The sequence below is a fragment of the Chiloscyllium punctatum genome, chromosome 5 (genome assembly GCF_047496795.1).
Source record: "Chiloscyllium punctatum isolate Juve2018m chromosome 5, sChiPun1.3, whole genome shotgun sequence".
In the NCBI taxonomy this organism is placed as follows: domain Eukaryota; kingdom Metazoa; phylum Chordata; class Chondrichthyes; order Orectolobiformes; family Hemiscylliidae; genus Chiloscyllium; species Chiloscyllium punctatum.
This window is the reverse complement of record NC_092743.1, coordinates 80,622,129-80,634,120: the sequence shown is the minus strand read 5'-3', so window position 1 is coordinate 80,634,120 and position 11,992 is coordinate 80,622,129. Positions and strand designations below refer to the sequence as shown.

Here is an 11,992-nt window from a genome sequence, read left to right as displayed (position 1 = left end):
GCGCACAAGAGAGAGAGAGAGCGAGAGAGAGCGCACCGAGAGAGAGAGAGAGCGCACGAGAGAGAGAGAGAGAGAGAGCGCACACAAGAGAGAGAGCGCGCACAAGAGAGAGAGAGAGAGCGCACGAGAGAGAGAGAGAGAGAGAGAGCGCACGAGAGAGAGAGCGCACACAAGAGAGAGCGCACACAAGAGAGAGAGCGCGCACAAGAGAGAGAGAGAGCGCACAAGAGAGAGAGAGAGCGCGCACAAGAGAAAGAGAGAGCGCGCACAAGAGAAAGAGAGAGCGCGCACAAGAGAAAGAGAGAGCGCGCACAAGAGAAAGAGAGAGCGCGCACAAGAGAAAGAGAGAGCGCGCACAAGAGAAAGAGAGAGCGCGCACAAGAGAAAGAGAGAGCGCGCACAAGAGAAAGAGAGAGCGCGCACAAGAGAGAGAGCGCGCACAAGAGAAAGAGAGAGCGCGCACAAGAGAAAGAGAGAGCGCGCACAAGAGAAAGAGAGCGCGCGCACAAGAGAAAGAGAGCGCGCGCACAAGAGAAAGAGAGCGCGCGCACAAGAGAAAGAGAGCGCGCGCACAAGAGAAAGAGAGAGCGCGCGCACAAGAGAAAGAGAGAGCGCGCGCACAAGAGAGAGAGAGCGCGCGCACACAAGAGAGAGAGCGCGCGCACAAGAGAGAGAGAGCGCGCGCACAAGAGAGAGAGAGAGCGCGCACAAGAGAGAGAGAGCGCGCACAAGAGAGAGAGAGGTGAGAGTTTGAGAACATGTCCTTCGTGGTACCTCAGCCAGTGTGGGAAGTGAACCGTGCTGTCAGCATTACATTGCCCCACTTCACAGTTAAATATCAAAATTCATCAACTCCTACACATAAGCAACATCTACATAGGGAATGTACTGGAGGATACCTATGATAAATGAATTTACAAGATCTTAACAATGTGGCAAAGGGAGGAAAGACAGTTTGAATTATTGTATGCAAAAAAATTAGATTTAATTTTGGGCAATAAAAGACAAGTAAAAGAGCTTTGTACCATTTTTCTATAAGTATTCACATAACTGAGAAATCACGTACATTGCATTAGCTCATTTAAAATGGCTTCTTTTTGCATATTATACAAAATGCATAGTCACGTGAAAAATCTTTGCAACTCACAAAGAAACTTGCTGATGGAAGAATGATTTTATGAGATTTGGATGGAAATTATTGTTGCACCTGAGCCACTTTGCTCAGTTAAATAGTGATGGGAAATCAATTGAGAAACCTGCCGATTCTCTTAGCATCAGATGGATACCTGGCATTTTGAGAAAACATATTTTCCAATTGTACAGAGACACAAGCACCATTGCTGGTAACATACGTGTATAGCCAGTGTCCTAACCCACCTGCACCACAGTTCACTTGCAAGAGTAAAACATTAAATATTTATGACTAACAGAAAAAAGCAATTCCTTCATGTTGAGTATTTCAGGCCCAAAAAACAGACGATTTGCATTTTTCCCTGACATATTTAGCCTTTTATCTCAGCCATGTGCTTGTGGACTTAGAGGTGGGTGCAAATGGCATCAGACAGTCTCCATCGCTGGGGAACTTTCCTAGGCTGAGCCTGGGAATGTCGATCACTCCTACAGAGGTTGGAAGCCAAGTTACATAAATTACCCCAATTTCGGGGAGATCTTGGAGCCTTGTGGCATTTTTTGCTAGTGGTAAAACAGCCCACACAATATGCAGAGTTGACCAACTCAATGCAGCTGCCAAAGGCAAAAGGATTCTGGAAAAATGGTCGAAATTTTGACACATTCCTTAATAGGTCATGCAGAGTTGTGGGTAGTATTTCTTGGGAAGTTCAAGGCTCAGCCATCATGTTATGTTTCAATTTCCTGAAATACATCGCAATTGTATCAAAGAGGACAAAGTACACTTGAGGTGTAATGCGCAAGCCAGAAGCAAAGGATTGTTTTGACATTATGAAGAGATGAAAAATGAATCTGGGCATTATCTATGACTATTTCACCATCTCAGGTCGAGCAGTACAACTCAACACCAAAAATGAATACACTTCTAGTCCAACTCTTCTATAAATCAGCAGGACCCCAAAGCCCATTCAATTAAAAAATTTCATGCCCAGATCCAAACCAGTCAGAATTTTCCTATACCTTCAGGAAGAGGTAGCAGCAGTATGTCCAAAAACAGCTCAATTAAGTTGGGTCGTCAGCAGTGATCCTCGAGTAAGTTTCAGGAGCAATATTGGACTGGGCAACAGATAGTGAGAAGATGGTTGTAAGATGATCAGTGCTGTGTCCCTGGAAGTGAGGTGGTGGCAGAGGGGACAATTTTTACACCACAGATAAGCATTTTTTTTTTGTATCTTTAAATACCAGTAATAGCCAGGTAATTACACACGAGGAACTAATTTCTCAAATGGCTCTTCAACATGTGTTGGGGCACCTACAAACTATTTCCCATAGATTTATTCCGTGTAGTTTAGGCAAAGGAAACCTCACAGGTCAACTGGTATGCTTCGCACTTATTTTACACCAAGGGATGAGAATTCCTACCCAAAGTCTCTTCAATGCAAGTAACATAATTGTCATATTTATTTTCTATTATAATTAATTTGCAATTGGTTGAAATTGACATGAAATAGTTCCATCATCTCTTCCACAGAGTGTTCAATGATCCATTGCAAAGTAGCGGTATAGGAGAGCCACAGTCAAGCCAGCTGCTGCTGGGATTATCCAACTGGACCACCAACTGCAAGGAAAGAACAACCACAGAATCAAAAGGCATTGTAGTGGCAGAATCAAAAAAAATGCTGTAAATCACAATGGGTCCGGCAGCATCCATGGAGAGAAAGCAAGCTAATATTTTGAATTTCGATGACTCTTCATCAGCTGTGATGAAACGTCATTGAGACTTGAAATCTTAGCTTGCTTTCCATCCATGGATGCTGCCTGACCCACTGATTTACAGCATTTTTGTTTTCAGTACAGATTCCAGCATCTGCAGTAATTTGCTCCTATATAGCAGAAGGATCACTTAGATTTACTAACTTCCAAACACTTGGTTATGGATATATATCTTCACTTTCACTTTAAGCAGAAATGGTCATTTAAAATGCACCTTCACATTTACAAGCAAGTGCTACTGAATGCGCATATATTAAAAAAAAATACATTTTCAATATTGGTACAAGTGACAGAGGAAATCACACCTCTTCTTCCTCAGGTATATTTCCAGAGTCTGTGTTGGGTGAACTGGGCTCAAATATTTAAAAAAAAAGCAGGTGAGGCAGAACTAGGGAGGGAAGAGGAGGCAGTAATGGGAATGCTTTTGCAGAGACAGTTCTGTGAAGACAATAAACAATACTGCCTCATTATTTACCATAAACATACAGTACAAGAGCAAATAAAAAATTAGTTTAAAATTGCTAGAATTCAAACAGAACTGAGCAAAAAATGTTGCATTATACAAAGATATCAGTTTATATCTTATTTAACCAAGGAAACTTATTAATTTTCATTCATGAAAGTCTATGAGATTGGAATGCATTCTGTTGGCCATTGGCAAACAATTTTAGTTCATGATTTGGAGATGCCGGTGTTAGACTGGGTTGTACAAAGTTAAAAATCACACAACACCAGCTTATAGTCCAACAGGTTTATTTGGAAGCACACTAGCTTTGGGAGCACTGCTCCTTCATCAGCTGGTTGTGGAGTACCTGTTGGACTATAACCTGGTGTTGTGTGATTTTTAATTTTGGTTCAATTTTGGGACGGGACAGTGGCTCAGTGGTTAGCACTGCTGTCTCACAGCCTGGGACCTGGGTTTGATTCATGCCTTGTGCGACTGCCTGTGTGCAGTTTACATATTTTTCCCATGTCTGCGTGGGTTTCCTCTGGGTGCTCTGGTTTCCTCCCACAATCCAAAGAAGTGCAGGTCAGGTGAATTGGCCATGCCAAGTTGCTCATAGTGTTAGGTACATTAGTCACGGGTAAATATAGGCTTGGGAAATGGGTCTGGGTGGGTTACTTTTCGGAGGGTCAGTGTGGACTTGTTGGGCGGAAGGGCCTGTTTCCATACTGTAGGGAATTTAATCTAATCAAACTTGGTTCAATATTTGAAATCCAATGTTTTATAAGAATATGTCATTGACTTCATTAAATAAAAGATAATTATTAATAATATCATACCTTTGTTCAGACTCCACTAAGACAACATTTGGCTCCTGTAACAAAGACCAAGATGTTAAAGCAGGAGCATAAATGGTCTCAGTCAGTAAGATTTCACTTGCAAACAGAAAAAGCCAATATGGAGGAAGTTGTCAGCTGCACAGTGTTTTCCTCCAAATATCTGCTCCTCGTGTATTTGGCAATATATGAATTTAAAAAGAAAATTCTTAACAGGGTGGGGAAGTCGCGGGCTGGGACAGTATTTATTGCACATCACTAATTGCCCAGCAGATGCTGTAATGAGCTGCCTTCTTGAACAGCTGCAGTCCATTTGCTGAATGTAAACCCACAATGTCCTTAAGAAGGAAATCCCAGAATTCTAACCTAGTGACAGATGATTATTGCCATCATCTGCATTAGAAAGGAAAAACTACTTTGTGGTCTAATGAGAGAAGACTCGTCTTAAACAAGAGGTAGTTTATTGCAAGATAACAATCAGGAACAAGATAAATGTCACTGATTCCTTGGAACCAAGAATGACGCCTGTCAGACTAAATGAATTTTCTGATGAGAGAAGCCCAAATTTGGATCCATATGCTTTTCTTCTGCTTCTGCCAGCTAACTTCTCCTTCCTAGTTCCACTTCATAGTCAAGTGACTGAGGCTCAAAGTGGCTTTTTCTTTTATGTTATCAGGAGATGTTAGCAGTCAGCAGCTTCTTCCTGGCAGTTAGATTTTAAGACAGATCCAAAGTTGGTCTAGGTTGGACTTAGATCTGTAATATTGATGGCATATCCATGAATTTCCTGATCATTTCAGAGAGTTGAAGCCTGTTGCAAAGGAAGACAGAGGCAGTCTACCAAATTGCCTGTAATTGCCACTCCTTTTGGTCATTCTTCACAAAATTTTCATTATTAAATCTTTCTCAAACTTTTTTTTAAAACTTTAGAATATCATGATTACTTAGTGTGGAAACAGGCCCTTTGGCCCAACAAGTCCACACCAACCCTCCAAACAGTAACCCACCCAGACCCATTCCCCTTCACCTAACGCTACGGGCAATTTGGCATGGCCAATTCACCTAACCTGCATATTTTTGGACTGTGGGAGGAAACCCACGCAGACACAGGGAGAATGTGCAAACTCCACACAGATAGTTGCCTGAGGCAGTAATTGACCCGGGTCTCTGGCGCTGTGAGGCAGCAGTGCTAACCACTGTGCCACCGTGCCACCCACATCATCTTTCCCTTTTATTATTCTTCCCAGCCTCTCCTATGTCACTTATTCAAATCTGTTGCATCTCACACATATTCCCAATGTTGATGATAAAGCTTGCAGACCTGAACAATTAACTCCCTCTTTCTCCGCAGATGCTGTCTGACCTGCTGGCTATTTCTAGCATTTCAATTTTTAATTCCTATTTCCAGAACAGAGGGTATTTTGTCCTTTTGTATGTTATTGTGTAAACTGCAACCTAACCAGATGTGATGGACTTAACCAAAGAACAAAAGAGAAGTACAGCACAGGAACATGTCCTTCAACCCTCCTAGTCGGTGCCAACATCATGCCCTAAATAAGCTAAAACAAAAACCTTCTGCCCTTATTCAGTCCATATCCCTATTTTCCCTCCCTATTCATGTGACCATCCAGATGCCTCTTAAAAGTCGCCAACATGCCTGCTTTCACCACCTCTTCTGATAGTGCATTCCAGGCTCCTACCACTCTACTCCTCTTACATCTCCTTTAAACTTTCCCCCTCTCGCCTGGAATCTGTGCTCCTCTGTAACTGAAATGTCAACCCTCAGAAAAACCCTCTGACTATCCACCCCAACTATGCTTATAATTTTGTAGACCTCTAATTAGGTCTCCGCTGAGCCACTATTTTTCCAGTGAAAACAATCCTAGTCTTTTGTACCTTTCCTCAAAGCCAATATCCTCAAGATCAGGCACCATCCTGGTGAATCTTCTCTGCACACTTTCCAAAGCATCTATGCCCTTCTGATAGTGTGGCAACTAAATCTTCACACAATACTTCACATGTGTCCTAATAATGGTTTTAAATAACTGCAACACGGTTTGCCAACACTTGTACTCTATATCCCAGCCAATGAAGGCAAGCATGCCATATGCCTTCTTAATCATCTTGGACATCTGTTTGTGTAGTTGAAAGTTTTGGGTTTGGGTGGGGGGGGTGGGGGTGGTGAAGAGTAGGGGGACATAAATTTCAGTTAAGATTAGGGAGTGTTTTGGATATGGGCAGCACAGTGGCTCAGTGGTTAGCACTGCTGCCTCACAGCACCAGGGTCCCAGGTTCGATTCCAACCTCTGGCAACAGTCTATGTGGAGTTTGCACATTCTCCCAGTGTCTGCGTGGGGGTGCTCTGGTTTCCTCCCACAGTCCAAAGATGTGCAGGGTAAGTGAATTGGCCATGATAAATTGCCCATAGTGCTAGGTGCATTAGTCAGAGAGAAAAGGGGTTTGGTAGGGTTACTTTTCGGAGGGTCAGTGTGGACTTGTTGGGCCGAAGGGCCTGTTTCCACACTGTAGGGAATCTGACCTATTCAATACAAACTCATTTTAAAAGAAAATCATTTTGGGAACTAGGCTGACTAGTACATACAGAATTAACAGCAGAGCGAGATTATTCTGCCCAACTGACCCAAAAGCTCATATGGAGATGCCATCTACATTCTAGATCTAATTTCAAACTAGACCAACTTCTGACCTTTCTTAAGACACAAACACTGACTGGAAGGATGAAGCTGCTGACTGTTGGGCATGTATCTCCTGATCCATAAAAGCATAAACCACTTTCAGCCTCAATTAGTTGACCATGAAGTGGAAAGCTAGTGATTATCCTCCCCATGATCCTCAGGATTCTTAGCCTCCTGCAGCGTCCTGCTGAAAGACTTCAGTCCTAAATCACTTCAACATCTTGAAGTGGTCAGGGAGCTCACATGGAGATGCCATCTACATCCCAAAGCTAATTCCAAACTAGATGGACTCTGGACTACATTCAACCCAGCACAGTTCGGAACAGAACAGGACAACCAGTACAGACTACAAATTCAAAACCATCAGAAACAGTTCTCCTTCCGGATCCTCTACTCCACACTCGCAGCAATGCGCCAGCACCTAACTCTCTACAGTCAGCCCTGCCTCAGCTGAGGGCCACACACTCCCAGGACTGTAAACGACCCACTCTGTACTATATTCTAAGAAGAATTCATACTCTCAACAAACAGTATTTCAACACCATCTCAAAAATCAAAAACTGTAAGTACAACAAACTTTTACACATCCACCCCCATAACCAGCGCTCCTCAAACATTCCAGAAGATTCACCCAGCCTCTGCAACTGCTCGGACACCATTAGCCATGTGGTTGGTACAGCTACCATCCCCACGGTGATTGATGACATCACTTCCGCCGCCATCATGGCCACTTCCACAGGCAATTCTGCCCCTCACGATTCCTCATGCACCACACATGACATCACTTCTGCCCCACACGTCATTGTTGATGTCACACGTTCAGTGACTTCTGTCCACTCTACTGCCGTGTTCACCACCACTTCCACCCCCACCAACACCACTCACCTGCATTCTGCCGACAACCCGCCCTCCCCAAGAACCCTGCTCATCACTCCACCCCAATTGCCCTCACCACCACACCCACTTCAGTCACTCCAGTTACAGGCTCCACCCCCACTCCCAGCTCCACACCTATACCAGGCCCTAGCTCCCAGCCCTGCCAAGTTTTCCCCTTTCCCCCTGACCTTCCCCTCACTGAGGACAAATGATCAGCCCACAGCAAAGGCCTTACCTTTATCCTCTTCCATCCATGCAATGAATTTAATACACGCCGTGAAGTTGAACGCTTCTTCCACCGCCTCCTTACTTTTACAATCAGGACTCCCGCCCACCTTCTGAAGACCCCTTCATTCGCCTCCAACACACTCCATCCGCCTGGACATCCCGCACTGGCCTATTACCCACCCTCGATCTCTTCATTTCCAACTGCTGCTGAGACATTAACCATCTCAAACTGTCTAACCCCCCTCCCCCACTCCAACCCCTCACCCTCAACGCGCAGCCCTCCACTCCAATCCCAACCTCACCATCAAACCAGCAGATAAAAGGGGTGCAGTGGTAGTTTGGCACATTGACCTCTACATTGCTGAAGCCAGACGCCAACTCCAATACACCTCCTCCTACCGACCCCTCGACCATGACCCCACCCCCATCACCAAACCATCATTTCCCAGACCATACAGAACCTCATCACGTCAGGAGATCTCCCACCCACAGCTTCAACTCTAATTTCTTTGTCTGAACTGATCCTCACCCTTAATTTCTCCTTTGAATCCTCCCACTTCCTCCAGACCAAACGGGTAGCCATGGGCACATGTATGGGCCCCAGCTATGTCTGTCTCTTTGTTGGCTACGTAGAACAGTCGATCTTCCATAATTATACCGGCACCACTCCCCAACTCTTCCTCTGCTACATTGATAACTGCATCGGCACCATCTCCAGCTCCTGCGAGGAGGTTGAGCAGTTCATCAACTTCACCAACACATTCCACCCCGACCTTAAATTCACCTGGACCATCACTGACACATCCCTCCCCTTCCTAGACCTCTCCATCTCCATTAATAACGACCGACATGACACTGACATTTTTTTTTACAAACCCACCGACTCCCACAGCTGCCTGGATTACACCTCTTCCCACCCCACCTCCTGCAAAATGCCATCCCGTATTCCCAATTCCTCTGCTGTATCTGCTCCCAGGAGGACCAGTTCTACCACAGAACACACCAGATGGCCTCCTTCTTTAGAGATCACAATTTTCCTGCTCACGTGGTTGAAGATGCCCTCCAATGCATCTCATCAACAACCCGCACCTCTGCCCTCAAAACCCACCCCTCCAACTGTAACAAGGACAGAACCCCCCCCCCACCCCAGTCCTCACTTTCACCCTACCAACCTTCGCATTAACCATATCATCCGCTGACATTTCTGCCACCTCCAAATGGACCCCACCACCAGGGATATATTTCCCTCCCCACCCCTTGCCGCAAAGGCCATTCTCTCCGTGACTACCTGGTCAGGTCCGCGCCCCTCAACAACCCACCCTCCCATCCTGGCTCCCTCCCCTGCCATCGCAGGAATTGCGAAACCTGTGCCCACATCTCCTCCCTCACCACCATCCAAGGCCCCAAAGGAGCCTTCCACATCCAAACTTTCACCTGCACATCCACCAATGTCATTTATTGTATCCATTGCTCCCGATGCAGTCTCCTCTACACTGGGGAGACTGGACACCTCCTCACAGAGCGCTTCAGGGAACATCTCTGGGACACCTGCACCAATCAACTCCACCGCCCCGTGCCCCAACATTTCAACTCCCCTTCCCACTCTACCGAGGACAAGCAGGTCCTGGACTTCCTCCACCACCGCTCCCTCACCACCTGATGCTTGGACGAAGAACGCCTATCTTCCACCTCGGAACACTTCAACCCCAGGGCATCAATGTGGACTTCACCAGTTCTCTCATTTCCCCTCCCCCCACTTCACCTCAGTTCCAACCTTCCAGTGCAGCACTGTCCTCCTTCAAGACATGGCATTGAAGAGAAGGAGAGATTGTACTTGTGAAGTGCTTGGTCATTACCTCAGTTCCACATCTTGGTTAACATGAGCAAGCAAGTAACAATCTTGAATATACAGTTTAGCACAGTTTAATGTTTGTTGGTAAGTAGTGTGTTGCTGGGTGGAGGGGCCTGTTTCTATGCTGCATGACTCTATATCTCAGGACAAGCTATGCAAGCTACCTTGGGACAAGATCCCTTAAATCTGTCAACTGCTTGCAGAAGATCAATATTTTAACAGTAATTTTAACAGTAATATTCACAGCACACATGTCGGCAATCACCATCAAGAGCTGCTTGACATCATCACTACTGAATTCCCTGATATTACAAACCTGGGAGTTACCATTTACCAGAAACTGAACTGATGCAGCCTAAGAGCAAGTCAGAGGCTGGAAATTCTGCAGCAAGCAACTTACCTCCTAATTTCCTATTTCCTGCCCACTGTGTCCATGGCACACGTCATGGATCATAAAATCCCAACAGTGTGGGAACGGCATTCAGCCCATTCAGGTCACACCGACCCTCTAAACAGCATCCCATCCAGACTTAAACCCCTATTTTAATCCTGTAAGCTCATATGTAGCATGGCTAATCCACCTATCCTGAAGATCCCTGGGCACTATGGCAATTTAGCACGGCCAACTCACCCAACCTGCACATGTTTGGACAGTGCGAGGAAACTGGAGCACCCAGAGAAAACCCATGCAGACACAGGGAAGAATGTGCAAAGTCCACACAGTCACCAGAGGTTGGAATTGAACCTGGGTCCCTGGCCTTGAGACAGCAGCGCTAATGACTGAGCCATCGTGCCATCCCTAAGTTGGGGTAATGATGGAATAGTCCCCATTTGATTTCCTACAGTGTGGAAACAGGCCATTTGGCCCAACAGGTCCACACCAACCCACCCACACCCATTTCCCTCCGACTAATGCACCTAACACTATTGGCAATTTAGCGTGACCAATTCACCTGACCCACACATCTTTGGATGGTGGGAGGAAACCCATGCAGACACGAGGAGAATGTGCAAATCCCACACAGACTGTCACCCGAGGCTGGAATTGAACCCGGGTTCCTGGAGCTGTGAGGCAGCAGTGCTAACCACTTGCCTGGATGGGTGCAGATCCAATAACTTTCAAGAAGCTTGGCATTATCCAGAAAAAAGCAGTCCATTTGATCGCTGCCAGATTCTCAACTATACACCAGTTCAGTGGTTATGCAGTAGGAGCAGTTTGTACAATGTCAAGAAGATACTGGAGTAACTCATCAAGGCACCTTTGACAGCATCTTCGAAATCCATTACTACTTCCAGCTAGAAGGTCAAGGGCAGAAAATACATGGGAACACCACCCTCAAGTTCTCCTCCAAGCCAAACCATCCTGACTTGGAAATATTCCATCATTCCTTCAGTGTCACTGGGCCAAAATCCTTAAACTTCTTTCCTAATGGCACTATGGGAGTCATTACACTCCAAGGACCACAGCAATTCAAGAAAGGCAGTTCACCATCAACTTCAAAGACAACTAGGGATAGCCATTAAATGCTGGGTGAATCAGTGAACTCCTGTACCATACAAGAAAAAGTAAAAGCTTTTATTCTAACAAAACCTTACCGGTGGCTTCACAAAAGCTCCTCTATCATCCTGCAATAAAATAAATAAAATACATTATCAAAAATTCATTTTGGTAATCCAATAGTCATACCCTGGATGATTTCACATTATAAAGTTATTTATTGAACCATAGTTTTAATCTGATCATCTGGGACCTCGACCTCCTCTCCATTTTCCATTATTTGCTCAGAATTTGCTCAGTTTTGCTATAATAGGTGTTTCTTCAATGCGAATTTGTTTTAATGTGATTGAAGAATTTAGACCATTATTTGTAGAATGCAAACTTTCCTACCTGTATTGACTATAGTGCGATTCGGCCCATTAGTTTAGATGGTGCGGCTATAGCACAATTTCCTTACAATGTGTAATCACACAAGAATGGAACTATGTCAGAACTGACTGTACTCAATATTACTATAATCAATGTTACAAGACTCTAGTTCTGATAACATATATATCGTATTACAAATGGATTGGACTTGGATTTAATTGGTCAAGCCCTTAAAAACTTGCAGGGAGCACCAAAATAATAAATTGGGTTAAAATTGAAAAGAACAGACAA

General features: G+C 44.9%; 1 protein-coding gene across 1 annotated transcript in view; it reads right to left on the bottom strand.

Moving 5' to 3' along the window:
• Window positions 1-2,560: 2,560 nt before the first annotated feature.
• cyb5a (cytochrome b5 type A (microsomal)) overlaps window positions 2,561-11,992 on the bottom strand; it is a 52,509-nt gene continuing 43,077 nt past the window's right edge. The window contains exons 3-5 of the mRNA XM_072570642.1: window positions 11,431-11,460; window positions 4,186-4,220; window positions 2,561-2,746 (exon numbers count right to left, since the gene is read on the bottom strand). Coding sequence (XP_072426743.1) covers window positions 2,665-2,746; window positions 4,186-4,220; window positions 11,431-11,460 — 147 coding nt within the window. The 3' untranslated portion in view covers window positions 2,561-2,664. The remainder of the gene's footprint in view (window positions 2,747-4,185; window positions 4,221-11,430; window positions 11,461-11,992) is intronic.